Source organism: Ursus arctos, unplaced genomic scaffold (assembly GCF_023065955.2).
Source record: "Ursus arctos isolate Adak ecotype North America unplaced genomic scaffold, UrsArc2.0 scaffold_15, whole genome shotgun sequence".
Taxonomy (NCBI): domain Eukaryota; kingdom Metazoa; phylum Chordata; class Mammalia; order Carnivora; family Ursidae; genus Ursus; species Ursus arctos.
The window spans coordinates 39,057,779-39,077,596 of record NW_026622819.1 but is presented as its reverse complement, the minus strand read 5'-3'; the positions used below and the strand labels follow the sequence as shown (position 1 = coordinate 39,077,596).

Sequence of the window (19,818 nt, the reverse complement as noted above, 5' to 3'; positions counted from 1 at the left end):
TAACATTTAAAGACTACTGGTCTTTGTGAGTGATTCTTAAATGCTACTACTTGGTTCAGATGAGACTTTTGGGAAAAAATAAGAACCATTTAGTACTAAAAACAGTATGTGATTACAACTATCATTTCATGTTATAAAGTAATTATAAAAGCAGATTAGGGGTGTCTGGGTGGCTTAGTCAGTTGGGCGTCTGACTCTTGATTTCAGCTCAGGTCATGTTCTCAGGAATGTGGTCTCAAGCCCTACACTGGGCTCCATCCTCAGTGGGGAGTCTGCTTGAGATTCTCTCCACCTTTCCTTCTGCCCCCCCCCCCCCCCACCATGCACATGCTCTCTCTTGCTCTCTGTCTCTAAAATAAATAAATTTAAAAAAAGAAAGTAGGTTATAATTTTTATTAAAGTTTTTATATTAAAAAATGGCAACCCTATATTAGTCTCCCAATGGTTAGTTTTTTTATAAGGTTACTGTGTATGCTGGTTATTTGAAGAGATTAGAGAGGAAAGAAAAAAAGACAAAAGAAAAAATTAAATATTCTTATGGCATAACATTAAGCAAAATGGACCACCTAATTGCATTTATGATATTACTGCCAACATGGAAACTGGATCATGGTGTATGGATAAAATGATAAGAAGTTTCCTGAAAATTGTGGGTGATTTTTTTTTTTTTTTGGATTTCTATTGTTTTTTTTTTTTTTTACTTTATTTTGCAATAAATAATTATTAAAAAGAAATTTAATTGGTCTTTGATATCCAGAAATCTCTGAATCACTGGTTCAATATTTGATGTCCCTTTTTTTTTACATTGGTTTCTGTCACAAGATGCATTTGATTCTGTGTTTTGTTCTTCATGGGAGGTTTCAATGAGAAAGTGGAACTCTTCCGGCCAGTTGAGTGACATAATGCCCTACCCCAGCCTTCGTTCCTCCCTTTATGATCTGAGTCCTATGTGAGCTAGTTTCCTGCTCTGCTTAGCACTATTTTAAGAGAAGAGTAAGTCTCTGTCCTTGAGGAAAACATGTCTAGGAGGCCTCTAGATATTGGAGAAGGAAGAGAATGCCGTAAAGGCAAACATACTGATGCCTTTCTCTTAGCAAATCTCAAATTCACAGGCAATTTATACCAAAGAACATTGACTACTTCTTTCCTTACCCACCTTCTTATCTTTTCTCTATTTTGTCATATGTCATATATACAAAAGTGTATATAATACACATGTACAATTTAAATGCTAATAGCAACACATGCTCATATGTCTATCAGACAGTTTAAGAAATAGCACAAGTTCTGTCTTCGAGACCTTTTATGTGCCTCCTCCCTAACTCCCATTTTTTGCTGCAACTCAGGCTGCCAGCTCCCACCTTACCGCACCCCCATCTTCCTCTCCTCCAGCAAAGACCCTCATACAACCACAGACTAGAAACATTCTCCAGCTGTGAGGAATTAAGTGTGTTCTGTCCTCTGCCCTTTGCTAAATAACACTGTTTTCTCTTGTTATTTGCAGGCAATGAAGAATTTAGTGTGGGACTCTTAATGCCATTAGGATGTTGAATACATGGTTTTGAATATATTCAACCTAAGTTTGTTTTCATTTTTTTTCCCTGACAGTTTAAAAATTATGTATGTATGTCAGGCTGCCTGCTATATGTCAGGCAATGGAGAAACGAATAGATAACCATTTCAGACATAAAGATAAACAGGACCCAATCCCCTGTTCTACATGAATACCTGTTAGGTATTCCTAACAGGGGTTAGGAGTTAGGGGGCTCCAAACCAGAAGACACATATTTTTTTCTTTTTCTTTCCTCCTTTCTTTTTTTTTAAACCGAAAATGAGGATAGCTTAAAAAACCTTCCAGAGTCCCTGATGGGAGTATATTTTCACTGCAATCAAACCACTCTGCTGCCTTGTGTGGCTGTAACAGTGATGGTCTGCTCTAACAGGAGGTTGAAGTGTTCTCTCAGGACCGGGTCAGGTGGGGGTCAGGCAGGGGTTAGGCAGGGGTGGGCTTGTGCTAGGGTAGAACTGGGGAGCAGACAAGGAAAAGCCAGAACCTGCCCATTGTGCTTAGGGGACAGAGTTAGGATGACCACAGATTTTTGTTGTTTTTGTTTCTGAAATCATTCATTTACTGTTTGCGAATTATGTGCCAAGCACAGTGTTACCTATTGTATGTATAGGTTGATTCACACCAATCCGTAAGGAACTGTTGCTGTCCCCACTTTGAAACGCAGGAACTGAAACTCAGGTTTAACCGGTAACTCAAGGTTACTCAGAAATTGCGAATCTAGATTTAATCCCAGGGCTTTCTATTCCCAAAGCCCCATGAGTTGGTTTTTTTTTTTGTTTTTTTTTTTCCTTAGGGTTTTTTCCCTTTAGTTTTTGAAATTTTTAAAAAATTGAGATATAATTGACATACAAGATTACATTAGCTTTAGATATTCACCATAAAGATTCGATAATCATATATGGTGCCAAATGATCACCATCTTAACCATTATATTATAGAGCCTTCACAAATAATTTCACCTGACATGGAGGGCACGGCAGTATCTAAAGGGTGTGGCAGCAAACAGATGGTGGTTCACGCAATCCATGGGCCCCACAGATAAACAAGAAAGAACCGGAGCCCCAATAGGCAGCCCACACAGAGATGGGGCAACCAGGGATGCAACCGACACAACAGATGTCCGCCTGCCACCGGGCCCCCTTTCTGGAACAGATAGAGTGGAGAAGAGAAGAGCAGCAAAGAACACAAGCTAGAAGCGCAAGACCAGAGGGCTGGGCTGCTGGACAGAGCAGGGCCTCAGGCTGGGGAAGCTGCCTTGGTCAGAACAGGGGTCTTGGGCTTGTGGAATGAGATTTCGGAACACTGGGGCAGAAGAAGAATGGAACCCAGAAGCCAGGCTTACTCTTCAATGAGTCAGTCATACAGGGCTGGGCTGCTCTGGGCCTTCCTTGTCTTAACCACAGAGCCTATTTTTGAGCATTAAATGACTCACATCCCAGGCAATCAGCGCCTAGGAGTCTGGCAAGTAGAACTATTGGATAGTTTCCTGAGCTCTCTGGAAGCATCTTTCACAACCTCAGGAGTTCTCTTCCAGCATTTCAACAGGCACTCATAAAAGGCTTAACTTCAATTGACTCAGAATTCCTTTTCTTAAGAAATTCTGAAAAGTTTTCAGGATGTGTCCCTGTGGATAGGTTTTGTTAAGGAATGTTTTTGTAGATCTGGCTTCCGCGTCCTTGGTCTGTACTCTTATTGTCAATTAAAATTTCGAAGTCAATGCTTCAGCTTCCTTTTGTTCTCCCAGAGAGACAGGAGTTACCTGTTCCAGATGGACTGGTTTATTGGTTGTCGTAGTGCCTGCTTTGCTGAAAAATGAGGAAGAAATAATTAAAAATGAAAAAGAATGAGATTTCTTAGAATGTGGGTAGGCCTCAGTTCTAGCAACAGATTTTGGCAAATGGATTTAATTGGTTTTCTTTTATTTTATTTGTGCATCTTTAAAATTTTATGTTAATTTCCTTTTCATGTTAAGAAGGACAAGGATTTGCAAGGTGGTGTTGCAAGAGATGACTGTGGAGAATAGGAATGCAATGGGGAGTTCTAGGCTGTAGCTGAGCAAGGTGACTGACATTTAAGTCACTCCCCCATAATCTCTGGAAAAGCAATCATTGCTCTCTCTTATTTGTATGTCTGTGGATTCTTTTTATGGGAACTTGAAGAAGGATTCAGAGTTTGGGTTGGTACAGAATGCAGACAGATGTCATATTGATGAGGTTGTGGGATATAGGTGAGGTCCAGTGGGGTGGAGTCCAGAGCCAACGACCAAGAATTCTTGAGACGTCTTTGGTGCAAAATGGTGGTTTATTAAAGCACAGGGACAGGACTCGTGGGCAGAAAGAGCTGCTGCACCTGGGTTGTGAGGGGTGGCTGATTATATTCTATGGGGTTGGGGGAAGGTAAGGAAACAAGCAGGTTGAGAAAATACTTTCATATGTTAAAGAAGACTCACAGGATACCAGAGGCCTTGCCATTGTCAGGTTAAGATCATTTACCCCTCTAGTAAGGCATTAACATGAAGATAGTTGGGAACTTCCTCAATTCCTATAAGTATCTGTCTATAGTCTGCAGGTTATAAAGACTTTTAACTGTATTTACATTCCCTTCTGGAAGCTAGGTTATTGATAGAAATGCTTTGTTCTTGTCAACTGCTAAGACATTTGTAAACTGAGGGAGACTTAAGTCTTGCAGGATTGTGGTATCTATAGGTTAACTATTTTTTTGTCCTTTAGGGCAGCCAATAGTGCCTGAGGAATGTCACGTACATCCCGTGGTGGGAGGGGTGGGTTGCGGGGTGTCAGTTTCTGCTTTGTCCTCAGCTTGCCTTCTGTTCCCTCATCAATATATTCTCATGCCAGAGTTGGATCAGGAGGTGACATCGGACCTCAGGGTTATCTGGATTAAGACACCATGGTTTCCTTGCTTACTTGTTGATAGAAGTCAAATTCAATTCATCTTAATTTAATTCAGTTAATTTATTAAGCACTCATCAAACACCTGCAGCATGATCTCATAATACAGCAAAAGAGACAGATGCTTAGAAATGAATGAGAATGTACCGTGATGCTTGATAATCTGGGAGGATTACATGAATGAATGAATACGTAGGAGATGCTCATTAGAGAATACATAGGAGCTTTTTAGAGAAGAGAGCTTTAGGGATGAATCTTTTTAATGAGCGGAAATTGGTGAGATGGAAAAGTGGGAAAGAGAATTGGAGGAAGAGGGACTAGCATGTGCACAATTGCTAAGTGCATGGAGCGTTCTGAGAGTGGTGACCAGTCCATAATGTAGAGTGGAGAGAGAGATGAGGCTGGAGAGAGAGGTGGCCAGCACTGATGGACTTAGAGGCAGTGAGACTCACTAAAGCGATTCTAGCGGGGAGATGACAAGATAAGATCTGTGTTTGAGAACTGTCACTCTGGAGACAGTTGGAAATGGATTGTGGGCAGTGGATAGTAGGGAGGCCTGGGAGGAAGAGTGGCTGAAAAACATGAACTGGCCAATAACTGTGTGTGCTAGTTTGTTGTGTTGCAGTGTCCTGCCGCTCCCTTTGCTTGGAATGACACTTCTCATTTCTCAATCCCGTGGCTACTGCCTCCTCCTTCCACCCATCTCCACTCCTGCCTCCATTTTCCTTTGCCTGACTTCTACCCGTCATTTAGTTTCTGCTTATAAATCACCTCAGGAGGGCCTTGGGAGGTCTTTCCTGATTGCCCTAGTCAATATATATATATATATATATATATATATATATAAATCGATACTTTCTTTAAAAAGTTTCTCTGAAGAGAGCTTTTAAGTAGTCCTAGTGATGGTCTCGCATCATTCAGGAAACAACAGCAATAACAAAAAGTGAAAGAGCAAACAAAAGAAAATAAACGACCCCAGAGCACACCATTCTACTTGAATTCTTTGGAAATTAGCACAGGTCATTTTGTGGCCAGCCTTGGTGTCTGAATCTCTAATGGATTTGTGAGACAAAAACCCAGCTCAAAAGGTCTTGACTCTATTTTCTCTTTCTCCCTTTTTGCAGAGAATATATAGTTAGATTTTCATATGTTAAATGCATGCATAATGTGCTGCTATAATCCAATTGAAATGTTGCTTAATTTCGATTTAATGTTAATAAACATATTTGCATAATATCAGTTCTATGAAAGATGCTATACTAAGCACGGCAAATTTTTCCCCAGAATATAAGCTCCAAGAGGGCAAGATCAAGTCTATTCTATTTACCATTGTATGCCCCAAAGCCTGTCACAGATACACAAAGTAGACATTAATAGATATATGTTAATTGCAGAGATACACAAATGGATTACAAAGATGTGCAAGTCATCCTCTCTGTTCTTTGGAACAGACAATATGATCTTTGGAACGTATGATAATATGTTTTTTGAAATATATAATGTAATAAATAGTGAGATCAGATAAGTTTCAGATCCTAGATCTGAGATCAAACTTTAAGGGGATAAGTCAATCAGAGAAAGACAATTATATGGTTTCACTCTTATGTAAAATATAAGAAATAGCACAGTGGATCATAGGGGAAGGGAGGGAAAACTGAAAGGGAAGAAATCAGAGAGTGAGATAAACCATGAGAGACTTTTTTTTTTTTAAGAGTTTATTTATTTGACAGAGAGACAGCCAGCGAGAGAGGGAACACAAGCAGGGGGAGTGGGAGAGGAAGAAGCAGGCTCCCAGCAGAGGAGCCTGATGTGGGGCTTGATCCCAGAATGCCGGGATCACGCCCTGAGCCGAAGGCAGACGCTTAACGACTGAGCCACCCCGGCGCCCCAACCATGAGAGACCCTTGACTCTGGGAAGCAAACTGAGGGTTGCAGAAAGGGGAGTAGGTGGGGAGATGGGGTCACGGGGTGATGGCCATTAAGGAGGGCATGTGATGCAATGAGCACTGGGTGTAATACGCAACTAATGAATCATTGAACACTACATCAAAAACTAATGATGTACTATATGTTGGCTGATTGAATTTAAATTTAAAAAAAAACTTTAGGGGGAAAAAACACATGGAATATGTCAACTAATTTATGGGAATTTATACAGCTTTACTGGGCACGTTTGACCAGCCACATTTTACAAACATGTATTCCGGTAGAAAATAAAGAGGTGCCTCAATCTAGGGCAGCTTTCATGTCTTAAGCATAAGAAACATCTAGCAAAAGAGTGTTTCCTGATTCTTGTACTTGAAGGTTCCCATTTTTTCTGTTCATGTTCCAGGAATACACAAGAACTAAGTTATGCACAGGGGTTGTCTTCCTAGCCTGGGCAAGAAGAAGTCATCAGATTCAGGTCCTTTGATTTTCTGGTTCCCACTACTGGTCTTTAGTTAACCCTTTTCTCCCAGGATGTGGCCCTAAGATGGTCCATTAGACATCACCCAAAAGTGAAACAAATCTGGAGGATTCAACTCCTAAACAAAGAGTCAGACATATGTTTATTCCACGTAGGTCTACTTTATTCTACAAAGAAATCCAGACATGACGGTGACAAGATTAGGCAATGCGGCATGGGTTATATGGGAGAAGGAGTGTGTTTCGGGTGAACTGGAATCACAAGATAGATTCAACACTTTCCAAAATGTACAAATTTAAGTTTGTTGTCAGTTCTTCTGTGGAGAGAAAATAGCAACAAATGAAAATTGCTGAGGCCATAGGCATTTTATTAGCATCCGGAACTAATTAGCATTCACTAATGAACAACCCCCCCACCCCCCCACCCCCCACCCCCCGCCCGAGGTACTCAAGTCTGTCCACTCATTGATGTTTTTAAAAGGAGGGAGTGACTGGGGGCGCCTGGGTCACTCGGTCTGTTAAACTTCTGTCTTTCTGCTCAGGTCTTGATCTCGGGGTTGTGGGATCAAGTCCCGAATCTGTCTCCCTGCTCAGTGGGGAACCAACTTCTCCCTTTCCCTCTACCCCTTCTCCCAGCTTGTGCTCTCTCTCTCTGGTTCTCTCTCTACTCAAATAAATAAATAAGATCTTAAAAAAAAAAGGAAGGGAGGGAGTGACTGCAGTTTAGAAATATTTTAGCAACTGGTGCTGGTTGTGTAAGGATGATATCACAATATATCACAATCAGTTTATATCCCTGAAAACATATTTAATGAATTTCTTATTTAAAGGAGACACATTTAGAAACCTTTTTTCGTAAACGATTTTGTTGTAAATATCACATTTTACATTTTTCATAAAATACTATTTCTCATAAAAGTAACTTTTTTCTGGGGCACCTGTGTGGCTTAGTTGGTTAAGCATCTAACTTCGGCTCAGGTCATGATCTCAGGGTCCTGGGATCCAGCCCTGGTGTCTGGCTCCATGCTCAGCAGGGAGTCTGCTTGTCCCTCTCTCTCTGTGCCCCCATCCCCCACTCCTGCTCTCTCTGTCTCTCTCTCTTTATCAAATAAATAAAATCTTAAGAAAAAAAAGTAATTTTTTTTCTGATTAAAAAAACAAACTGGAACGATATGCCATCTATGTTAGGTGTTTGTTTTCATTCATGTATGTTTTAAAAATTCTTAAAAGGATCTGTATGTTTCTATACATTCTAGTATATCATGCACCATCTTATATTTTTGAGCTGGTACTAACATATCTTTGAGATGATTACTTTGTAACCTTTAAGCTATTTTTGGCTATTTGATTTTCAAATTTAATTTTTATCAGAGCTTCAATATATATTTTGTTGAGAAATCATACTCTGAAACAGAAAAATTTCTTTAAGGGTTCTAGATATTATCCTCTTTTGTGCCAATAATTAGGGGGCTCTAACATATCTAAACTTAATTCTTAAAACTGAACAATAGATATGGTTCATTCTGACAGATGACTGGACTGGCATGATAGGAGGAGGGATGTTCTTTGCCCTGGAAATAATCAAGCACGCACTGTAGGATGACTTGAGTTTTTTGTAGAGGGAGTTCAAGCAATAGATTTGTAGGTGGACGTTGAACTAGATGGCCCTCAGATTTCCTTCCAACGTAGAGCTTCTAGGTTCTTTGATTTACTCTTACTGCCAGCATACGTACAGATCCAAAGACACTAGGGACCCCAAATTCTATGTATTCATCATATTTACATATTCATTGTGCCCTAAATCACTTCTTCTAATTGAGGTATGTTTGTCATAACACTTAATTACACCTTAAATATAGAAGAGAAAAATATTTCAACACTTACTGAACTTCATAACAAAAGAAGCAATCATTGGGGTAAGTTTTGCCATCAGATCCACAAATTGGTGCATATATTTCATGACAAAATCCCTCTTTTCCTGGTGGTAACTTTTTATATCTACTGCAGTCAACCTGGAAATACATTTTAAAAGCCTTCAACCAAATCTTTATTCCCAGGATTTAGAATTTCCCAAGCAAGTTTAGAGAGCTCTCAAGTCATTTATTTCTTCTTCTAATCGTCTGTCCTCATCCAACCCCTTTGAGATATATCAAGCATAAAGATTTCTTACATCAGATATAAAATCATGAGTCGAAAGATAAATTTCTTTATGGTAGCTTGTAACGAAATAATTTACCTAAAAATTAAAAATTTTAATTTAAAAACACGCATGGCAGATTCACAGTTGTAATCATTCTCATGGGGTTAGTTTTCTACACATCCTGCTATTTCTCTCTTTCACTTACAAAAATTTCTATCCGAATGCAAACATGAGATGTATTATAGGGATCCTTCCTATGTTTTAAGAACTAGCACATCATTAGCAACTTTTACCATTAATGATTGGTCACAAAGCACGTGTTACGCACTTCAGCAGCACCTAGACAGACACATGTATTTTACTATTGTAGTTGAGAACCACTGTTGTAAATGCCAGGAGCAAAGCCAACGTGAAGCCCCCTGCAGAAGCAGGTATGCAATCGCCAAGACAGAGTTTTCTGGGGTTTTAGACTATGAGCAAATTGAAGAGTGTGGACAGTAACAGTCAAACACATCAGATTTCAAATCCTGACTCTACAATGGTAGGGCCATCATTTTACTTCTCTAAGCCTTGGTTTCTTTACCTGCAAAGTAAGGGTGATAATAACGACATTGTAAGGTTAAAGTAAAAAATACATATTCTAGAAGGTATGTGTAAAATGCTTAGCCCTTCATGACATGGAAAATACTGAAAAAAATACTAGCTATTAGTTTTATCCCTTGGCTTTACATTCAGGACTACACAAACTAGCTCTATACAGAAGACTTTACATTTCCAGTTTTTCTGACTCAGAGTTCCACCTGTGATGTTTTTACTAATTGTTGAATATCTCCACTTGGGTAACCTGAAATATGCTCACACTTCAGGTTAAATTCATCTTCCCCTTCAGCTATGTTCCATTAATTAATGCATTCATTCCTTTGGTTGCCCTATGCCAGGTACCTTCTCAGTTTTAGGGCTGAGCTGATGGCTGGCAACACAAAGATTAGTAAGCAAGATAAAATGGCAGAAGGAGCTCAGAGGCTAGTGGAGTCTGGTGGAGAATGGGAATGATGGTGCTCCTTGATGAGTATATGCCAGCATGATTTCGATTCTTGCCTATTGAGCCTATTCTTGCCTGCTCAAACCCCAGTGTCAGGGCTTACGTCATATGCACAGTGTGACCAGGAAACTACCAAGGCTTCATATTCATTAACCTTTTTCATTCTCAAACAGCTACTAAATCATGAAGGATGGCTTGGACTCAGGACTGTCTGACTCCAAAATTTACACTCTTAACCCTCTTATTCTCCTTAATAGGTAAAACAAAAGACTCAAAGAAGTGAAAGGCCCCACAGTCATATAGCTTAAAAGCCATTGAGCTTGGACTCCTGATTTAAAGTTTTTACTACCACACCTAGATTTACTCAACAATAGTTATTGCTTAATATGAGTCATAAAGGGAAGCTTAAATGAAAATCTTCATTCTCTAAGATAAAGAACAAAGATGTATGTGACCCGTTTAACAATTGTAAGAGTCATGACTTGTCCTTCTTGAGCTCTACTAGGTGCCAGGTACCATGCTCAACTCTCTTCCAACACTGTGGTTTTAACCCTCACAAAAAGCTTATGAGCCAAGTACTGTTGCCCATAGCCACATGATCAAGGAGCTGGAATGCAAACCCAGAACTTGATAACTCGGAGGCTAGGTATCTAACCACTTGGTTCTACTACATGCATTTCAGAAAGGTCTCTTAAAAGCTTTAAAAAAAAAAAATCAATTTTGATACTTAAAAAAAATCTTCAAACATGTAGCAATTTAATTAATGTACAGAAGCAAATAGTTCCTTGTTGATACTGGCTTTAAACTTACATAGAAGTAGGACTTTTATATCAAGATGGATGTACTGACCTGTTGAGGGCGTGCAGCACATTCCACATCTGTAAGAAAAACAAAGACAAGAGAAACCAAATTAAACTCTGAAAGAACCTAATCTTGTTAAAAAAAAAATGATCTTTCATTTCTGTTTCAGCTCTGAGCCTATCAAAAACATAAGACTATTCAGAAATGTGTATCAGTATAATATCAAAGGTTGAAGCTCAACATAGATTTTTTTTTCTTTTTTGGATGGAATTTGAGCATAGCCAAAAGCATGGAGAAGCTACTATAATAATGAGGAGTTTTGTTCTTTCCTACCTCATAATCAGAGTTCAAAAAATATTGGGAAAAAAAGTGGTTTTATATCTAGGGAATGTCTGCTATTGTGTCGTAGGCATAAATGACAGAAGCTGGACCAGCAGTTGAAAATTCTTAGGAAGCAGATTTCAACTCAAAGCAAAAATAATAATAGCTCATGCTTCCAAACAATGGATGGGATGGGTTTTTTTTTTAATTTAAATTCAGTTAGTCAACATACAGTACATCATTGGTTTCAGATGTAGTGTTCAATGATTCATCAGTTGCGTATAACACCCAGTGTTCATCACATCACATACCCTCTTTAATGCCCATCACCTAGGCACCCCATCCGTCCACCCACCTCCCCTTCTGCTACCCTCAGGTGATGGGACAATTTTAAAAAGAAATGAGGTCCCCATAAATGGAGATACCAAGTCAAAGCAGAGTCTGGATGTACCCTTACCAAAGAAGTTATACAACATGCTTATATGGATAAGAATTTGGCCTTAGCTGACCATTTAGGTCAACTCAGCCCCAAACATGATATCATTTAGTGATTTATTAATAGAGACAAAAAATGCATTTCAAAAAGCTTCCCTTATTATCTATGTGCTGTGTATTTCCCAGAATTCTGTGAGCAGAAGATGACATGAGCTGTTGGTATCAGGACAGGGGTGGTGTTATGAGAGAGATACTTACTGAAGATGGTCGTAAGTGCCAGAGCCAAGAGCAGGGCAAAGGCTGTTACTTTCATGCTGCTGAAGTGACCAAGGGCAGTCAGATGGTGGCAAAACAAGTGACTCTCTGGTGTCTGCTCTGCCCACTTGGGTCCTGCCTTATATATTGTCAAGAGTTCCTGCCTCGGTTGGGTTGTGAAAGAGCAATTTCCAGAAACAGAATCATGGGGAGAGGTCAGAAACATTTGCTAGTATGAAAATTCTTTTATTGTGAAATCAGATAGTTGCTCGTGGCATTTTAATAGATAATAGAACCCAATAAAGCTGTTGTTATTTCTTTACATACTTGAGAATTTGAGTGCTTTCACATACCATTGGATCTTCATAACAAATCTATTGGATAGTTACTACCATTTTCTTTGTTTTACAGATGAAAAAATGAAGTGACAGAGAAGTTAAGTAATTTCACCGGGTTTACTACATATTCGTCTCTGTACTACTTCCGGGAACACTCATTAACATGGCAGCTTTCTAGGTTGGGACATTTTCCCAGTTTCCCCTCCTTCCTCTGGCACCAAATAGGAAGTGTTGCCAGATGGAAGTCCAGACTGGGTACAGAGAAAAGGTATCGACACCGAAGTCTTTTTTTTTTTTTGGCGGGGGGAGGGGCAGAGGGAGAGGGAGAGAGAGAATCTCAAGCAGGCTCCACACCCAGCATGGAGCCTGTCATGGGGCTCAATTCCACGACCCCAAGATCATGACCTGAGCCGAAATTAAGAGTTGGATGCTTAACCGACTGAACCACCCAGGCACCCCAACACCCAAGTCTTGATTCAGCAGAAACAAGCAATGATTGATGCTCTTTAGCAGGGGGATAATTTTCCCAAGAATCTAAATTTGAGGAGATGGAACAGTAGGTGGAGCTGGTGAGCACTCACACCTCATTTACCTGCCAGATCTCTGGTGGAAGCTTGTTTATACAGGGCCCTTTGGAGAAGGGACTTCTCAAAGGTAATAATAAAGAGCTATGTGACCATCCTAACCAGTAATGGATTTAGTGACTGCAATGGCTGGACTGTCCCTAAAGTTTTGGCCATGATTCTCTAGTCCTGAAGACACAGCTTGATGATTCAAGAATGAGATGTTGACTTTGTCCTGGGCCATAGTTAATATGAGGCCAGTGACATCTTACACTAATACACTAATTTTTATCAGACAAGCTCACCAATCATTTGGCCATGGTTTAAATAAGTTTAATTGTGCTTTATCAAACCATTTTTCATTTGAAATATCTGATAAAGGCTACAAGGACACTTATTTTAGAATGTGCCAATTTTCAAATACAGTGACTCTATGAGAAGACCTTGCAAGCAGCTCTTGCAGTTTTGGTAGACAGAGTTGGAAGACACTGTGTGTACCACTAGTGGAAGTAGTGCCAAAGACTGAGAGACTGAAACAATTGTTTCCCTTCAAAAGGATAAAGACAGCTAGAACCTCTGCTGGTCTGGGGCGAGGGCATCATAATATTACTGAGAGTTGAAACTCTAAGAGTCTTGCAGAACTGAATTCATTGCCACTTTCACCATTCCCTACATGACCTGGTGCAAGTTTTTTAACTCTTAGTAGCCTTAATTTCTTAATGTTCATTTAATCATTCAGTAAATATTAATGAGCATTACTCTTAGAAGCTGTATTACAACATGGGTATACCATGAATAATGAGAAACTTTGCTACTGTCTTCATTATAGCTTGACAAGGACTCTGTTCTTGACTGAACTTTAGTTAGGCTGCTCTGAGCCCTCTTCTTGACTAGGCCTTAACCTTGCTCCCAACTTCCCCTCCATCTCATGTCTTTGGCTTGCCCCTTTCTGTCTTGGCATAAAATCCTGCTAAGTCATCTCCTTACCATTGATATCTGAACACTTTTGATATCTGATCAAGTTCTTCATTCCCCACTTCTAATATATAAGTCCTTGGCCAACCTTTAGCAAGAATCTTTCTATTCTTGGTAACTCTCATTAATAATATTCCATCTACTGACCACCTCAACTTGCTCCTTGGCTAAAAATCCCCACTTGTTTTTTGCAGACTTGAGCCCAATCTCTGTCTCCTATCGCAATAGGCGCATTCAAGATTATACCTTGAATGACATGTTCCTCACCATTTTAACAAGTGTCAAATACTTTAAGCACCATCATCATAAGCTGTTGTAAGTTTCAAATGAGATTGTATTTGTAAAGTTCTTGTCCAGGGTCTGGCACATAGTAAGCTCTTAAGAAATTTTGGTATTTGATGATAATGATCATGATAGCAAAGACAATGACAGTGACTGTGGTCTGAAAAAGCACTTAAGAACTATCTTAAAATAAGCAAATGGTGTATCTTTGTGGCTGTACTGGAAATAATAAATATTAGCATGTGATCACAAAAGGAACTTTATGACGATCAGTACTCTTTGATAATGACCAGAGGTAATGAGAATCTTATCCTTTTAAGTATCTCATTAGAGGTCAAATGAATACTTATCAGGGACCCTGCAGAGCTGATTCCTTTATTGAATGGCCTCTATCCACATTTTTAAACTTTTCTTTTCCAACAGCAAAATACTTTAATGACAATAGCAACAGCAGTAATAATATTTACTGAGCCCTAATTATGTGTCAGGTGTTCTGGGAATTGTATGAATATTAACTTATTTAAATTTTAAAACTATATTAGATAAATACCATTACTACCAAGACTTTACAAATAAAGGAAGTGAGGCACAGAGAAAATAAACAAGTTGTCCAAGATCACAGGAGTGCAGAGTGGAACTGGAAAATGTTGTATGGAAGCATAATACACTAAACAGATAACAGAGGTTCACCATTACTTGAAGAAGGACTGTGGCAGCTTATCTTCCTTGTCCTCATCTTCCCATAATGACCCTTGAGTCACACTCATGGAGTCCCTAAGAGTCCACAGGATAATTTGAAGATCACTAGTCTAGGAGAGAAGTTCCCAAATTCCACCCTCAGGTGGCGATTCCAGCAGGTGGGTCCATAGGGGTTCAGTGAGGCAAGTACTACTTGAGGGAGAGCTTTCCTGGATCAGAGCCTCAGCTTGGTTGGTTATAAGAGTGTGAATGCAGGGACACCTGGGTGGCTCAGTCATTAAGTGTCTGCCTTCAGCTCAGGGCGTGATCCTGGAGTCCTGGGATCGAGCTCCGCATCGGGCTCCCTACTCCGCTGGGAGCCTGCTTCTTCCTCTCCCACTCCCCCTGCTTGTGTTCCCTCTCTTGCTGGCTGTCTCTCTGTCAAATAAATAAATAAAATCTTTTAAAAAAATATGGAGTGTGAATGCAGAAGGGAGAAGAGAAGAAAAAGAGGATAATTTAGAAGGAGGAAGTTAACAGAGTTCCAGGGCCATAAAGGAGATTCTCTAGTTCAGGGAATACAGAGTAGTCATCCGAATTGAAGCCCAAGAAGAACTGAATCTGAAGATTTTAGATACAAGATTAGAGGAGAACTAATATATAGGTGACTCTCTGGAGGGTATCAGAGGGCTGGGCTGGCTGGGGCTGTAATTGCTGAAACCTCTTCTGCCTCTGAGGGAGACTGGCCAGAGTTCAGGAGCCATTGATGTGCACGCGTGGGTTAAGTGGTCACCTCTGGAGGGGAAATGCTGTGGGATCTGGGAATCAGGAAGACTTTGACACGAAGTCCCTTGAGCACTTAAGAAATGCCTTTCAACACAATGGCAATCCTTTCCTCCTAATAAGCAAGACCTTTTAGGCAGCCCTGAGTTATCCTGACAAAAAGAACAAGATGAAGAAGGAGGAGGAAGGGGAAGGGGAAGGAGAAGGAGAAGCAGCTGTTTAAAATGTCACTATGAATTGAGGGGTTTTTTTTCTCCTAAGGAATTCGGAACTATTTTCAATGTGTATTGGTGGGGGCAGGGGAGGTGGGGAGAGCCTTATGTTTTATTTGAGAATTTACTTAAGAACTCAGCCTGCATGGCATATCCTTCCCATATTCTCTTGTTATTTCCCATTCTGAAGTCACTTCTGTGCCTTTACTTAGCTTTCTTGGAGGAACAGGTCTATCAAGTTACTAGTACCTGTTTTGCATAACAATCAGGAAGAACACATTTTTGAATTTTAACTTTCTATTTTGAAATAATTGTTTCAAGACTAGAGCAAAGAACTTCTCATGTACTCTTCACCTCAAGACTCCATTCACATTTTGCCATGTGTGTCGATAATGCCTTTATAACAGGGGCGCCTGGGAGGCTCAGTCGTTAAGCGTCTGCCTTCGGCTCAGGGCCTGATCCCGGAATCTGGGATCGAACCCCGCATCGAGCCCCGCATTGGGCTCCTCCGCTGGGAGCCTGCTTCTTCCTCTCCCACTCCCCCTGCTTGTGTTCCCTCTCTCACTGGCTGTCTCTCTCTCTGTCAAATAAATAAATAAAATTTTTTAAAATAATAATAATAATGCCTTTATAACAGAATGATTCAATCCAATCAGATTGTTTAAAAAACTCTAACAGAAATTAACTGAAAATGGATCAAAGAGTTAAATAGAAGAGTTATAACTATAGAAGTCTTAGAAAACATAGTCATAAATCTTTGTGACCTTTGAATGGGCAGTGGTTTCTTAGATATGACGCTAAGAATATAATAAACAAAAGGGAAAAGAGATATATTGGATTTTATCAAAATGCAAATTTTGCACTTAATAGGACAGCCCAAAGAATGGGAAAAAATATTTGCAAATCATTGATCTGATAAAGGCCTAGTATTCAGAATATATAAAGCTAAACAGAATATATGCAGGTCAACAATAACCAGACAAATAATCTAGATAAAAAATGAGCAATGGATTTGAATAAACATTTTTCTAAAGAATATATACAAATGGCCAATAAAGACATTAAAATATGCTCATCATCATTAGTTATTAAGGAAATGCAAATCAAAGCCAAAATGAGTACCATTTCACATCCATTAGGATGGCTAACAACAACAATAACAAAAAAGACAAGATGTCAAGGATGTGGAGAAATTGGAACCCTCATACATTGCTTGTGGGAATGGAAAATGTCATAGCAGCTACTTTGGAAACAGTTTGGTAAATTCTCAAAAAGTTAAATGTGGAGTTACTCTATGGCCCAGCAATTCTATTTCTAGGTATTTACCCAAGAGAATTGAAGACACAAACAAAAACAAAAACAAAAAACCACCACCCCCCCGAAAACAACTTGTAAATGTTCATGGCAGCTTTACTCATAATGGTCCAAAATTGCAAACAATCCAAGTATCCATCAACTGACAAATGATGGAACATAGTATAGCTATAGAATGGAATATTATTCAGCTACAGAAAGGAATGAAGTACTGACACATGCTACAACATGGGTTAACCTTGAAAACCTTACGCAAAGTGAAGAAAGTCAGACACGAGGCCTATATTGTACGATCCTATTTATGTATGATGTCCAGAATAGTAAATAAATTCATAGGCAAAAATTAGATTCATGGCCGCCAGGAACTGGAAAGATGGGGGAATGAGAGTGACTGCCAATCAGTCCGGAGTTTGTTTTTGGAGTGATGAAAGATATTGAAATCAAATAATGGTGCTGGTTGCACAATTTTGTGAGCAGATTAGAGTTTTACATTAAAAAAATTTTTTGGAACTAATATAATGCTGCATGTTAATTATACTTCAATTTAAAAAATAAAAAAAAAATAAAACCCTGAATTTTATGGTATGTGAACTGTTTCTCAACAAACAGCAGCAATGACGATAATAAAAGATCCATTTAGGATCATGCAATATCATGTTCTTTAGTCTCTTTCAGTGCAGAATATTTAAAAGGCCTGTTCTTGGTTTTTGAAAGTTGTAGATGAATTATTTTATAGAAGGTTTCTGAATTTGAGTTTGTCTCATGTTTCCTAGTGGCTATATTCAAGCTGTGCATTTGGGGCAGGGAAATACAGAAGCTGTTCTATATTCTTCACATTGTATACTTTGAGATAGTATCCATGATGTCGATTTGCCCCATCACTGACTATGCTAACTTTGATCACTTGTGGAGGTTAGTGTCTGCAGTGTTTCTCCATTCCACTGTTACTCTTTCTCCTTTCAAAACTAGTAAATATTTTGTGATGAGATCCCTTGAGATTATTTGAATATCTCATTTTTCATCACAGTTTTACTCACGGTATTAAGTGAGGCCATGTTCAAAGGAGGCAAACTATATAAGTCAATTCATGTAATCTTATATGTTCAAATTGCACATTTGCCTTTTTACTTTCTAGTATCAATTTCTAAGGAACTGAAATGTTCCCATTTCTCATACCAAGAAAAAACCCCACAACGTTTATTGGTCATGGGCCTTCACTTCAACATGCCAAACACATTTCCAGGAATGTAGTCTATGTGTTCAGGCCTGGGTAAGTGTTGGAGAAGGATGGATCATAATCATCCCTTTCATTTCCATAGGACTTTACAGTTTACGAAGCATGTGCACATGCATATGTCCTCTGACTCTCACAATGTACAGGTTAAATTAGGGATTATTATTCTCTTGGTTTTGTCAGTAAGAAAGGAGATATTGCCCATGTAAATGACCAACCTACAGCCACACACCTGGTGATGTGCAAGTTGCCATAAGCATGCAAGTCTCCTGTTCCAGGTTTTGTTGTGTTCTCCTGAGCTGCTTGGTGGAGTTTTATAATGAAGACAATAGTGATGAACATGCCGGAGACCTCAGTAGACAAGTGCCGATGAGTACGTAGAGAAGTGAGCAAAACTTAAAGTCATTTTTTCCTTCAAGGCCTGTACTTGGAGAGGTAAAAATTTAAAAATAAACCTACTTTACACTTACATTTATGGTAATTTAACAGCTTCCCTGTGGCAAAGATTTACTTTTCCTGGTGGGGAAAAAGGAAAAGAAAAGAAATAAATACATATGCCATAGTAAGGAATATGTATATAAATTCCATGACATTAAAAGGTTACGATGAAAACCAAAAGTCTTCATGGCCAATATCACTTCAGTGGGAGCTAATTTTAACCATTTCTATTCTAGGGTTGCTACCGTCACAATTCTCAAAGTATACTTATGCCTTTATGAAATCAAGAAATACAGGCATTAAGTGTACCTTAGTATTTATTGTCTACCATCTATGAAGGAAAGTTGTTAATTTATATTACCTTCCCACTTTTAGTTCTTTCCAATTTTTGCTGAGTATATCATGACTTTTCAAAAATTCTGCATACTACCTTGATAACTTTAATATATCTTAGTCACTTTCTATTACTCTCATCCTTAGGCAGCATCCCATAATCTTACAAGAAATTTACCTGCCTCCATATGCTTCCCTCAGTCAGCTTTTCTCTCTAAAGATTTGTCACCTCTATGTTTATTTTTACATTTCAGACATTAAAAATATGCACGTTCTGTTCCGTATGCCATAATTGGTTCTTCTACAGCTCAACCACAGGTTGATTCCAAAATTTGAAGAGCAATAACTATTTTTAAACATCATTTATAAATATTAAAAGGATTCTGGGAATGTATCAATTGTAAGACAAATCTAGACTTCAATTTCTTTTAGGCCGTGAGTTGTGGAAGGGTTGAAAGAAAGGGTCAATGTCATCATGAGCTAGTATCTGCTTTGAATAGAATATGGACCAAAGACCTGAGGCCGCTCAGCTGCAATGAAGCCAGATGTTTCCTCATTGTCTTTATGCAGTGTGGTGTGTAGAATCAACACTAGCTAGACTCAAAGCCAGCAGAACCATCCACCATTTACAGTTCTGCAATTCTGCCCATCATTTCCCTCCGGGAGCTTCTTTTATCTCCTCTGAGAAGCTAGGCTGATCATGTCTATCTTATGACAGATGCTGTGTGAAGATTAAATGAGACAAGGAATATGAAAGTCTTTTGTGAGCTGTAAGTGTTTTACAAATGT

The 19,818-nt window shown here is 39.1% G+C and overlaps 2 protein-coding genes across 3 annotated transcripts in view; one reads left to right on the top strand and one right to left on the bottom strand.

Moving 5' to 3' along the window:
• The window catches only part of LOC113263922 (uncharacterized), a 124,318-nt gene that overhangs the window by 28,743 nt on the left and 75,757 nt on the right, over positions 1-19,818 (top strand). The gene's annotated exons all lie outside the window — the stretch shown is intronic.
• Positions 7,012-12,019, bottom strand: SPINK9 (serine peptidase inhibitor Kazal type 9). The gene is made up of 4 exons (XM_026510709.4): positions 11,883-12,019; positions 10,917-10,945; positions 8,770-8,897; positions 7,012-7,202 (listed from the first exon to the last, which is right to left on the bottom strand). The coding sequence occupies exons 1-4, from the start codon at positions 11,935-11,937 to the stop codon at positions 7,157-7,159; spliced, it is 258 nt and encodes an 85-aa protein (XP_026366494.1). The 5' UTR covers positions 11,938-12,019; the 3' UTR covers positions 7,012-7,156.

Coding starts and splice junctions, on each gene's coding strand:
- SPINK9 (XM_026510709.4), bottom strand. CDS start 11,937: ATGAAAGTAACAGCCTTTGCCCTGCTCTTGGCTCTGGCACTTACGACC. Junction 10,946..11,882: donor GGCACTTACGACCATCTTCA/GTAAGTATCTCT, acceptor TTTTTCTTACAG/ATGTGGAATGTGCTGCACGC. Junction 8,898..10,916: donor GTGCTGCACGCCCTCAACAG/GTCAGTACATCC, acceptor ATGTATTTCCAG/GTTGACTGCAGTAGATATAA.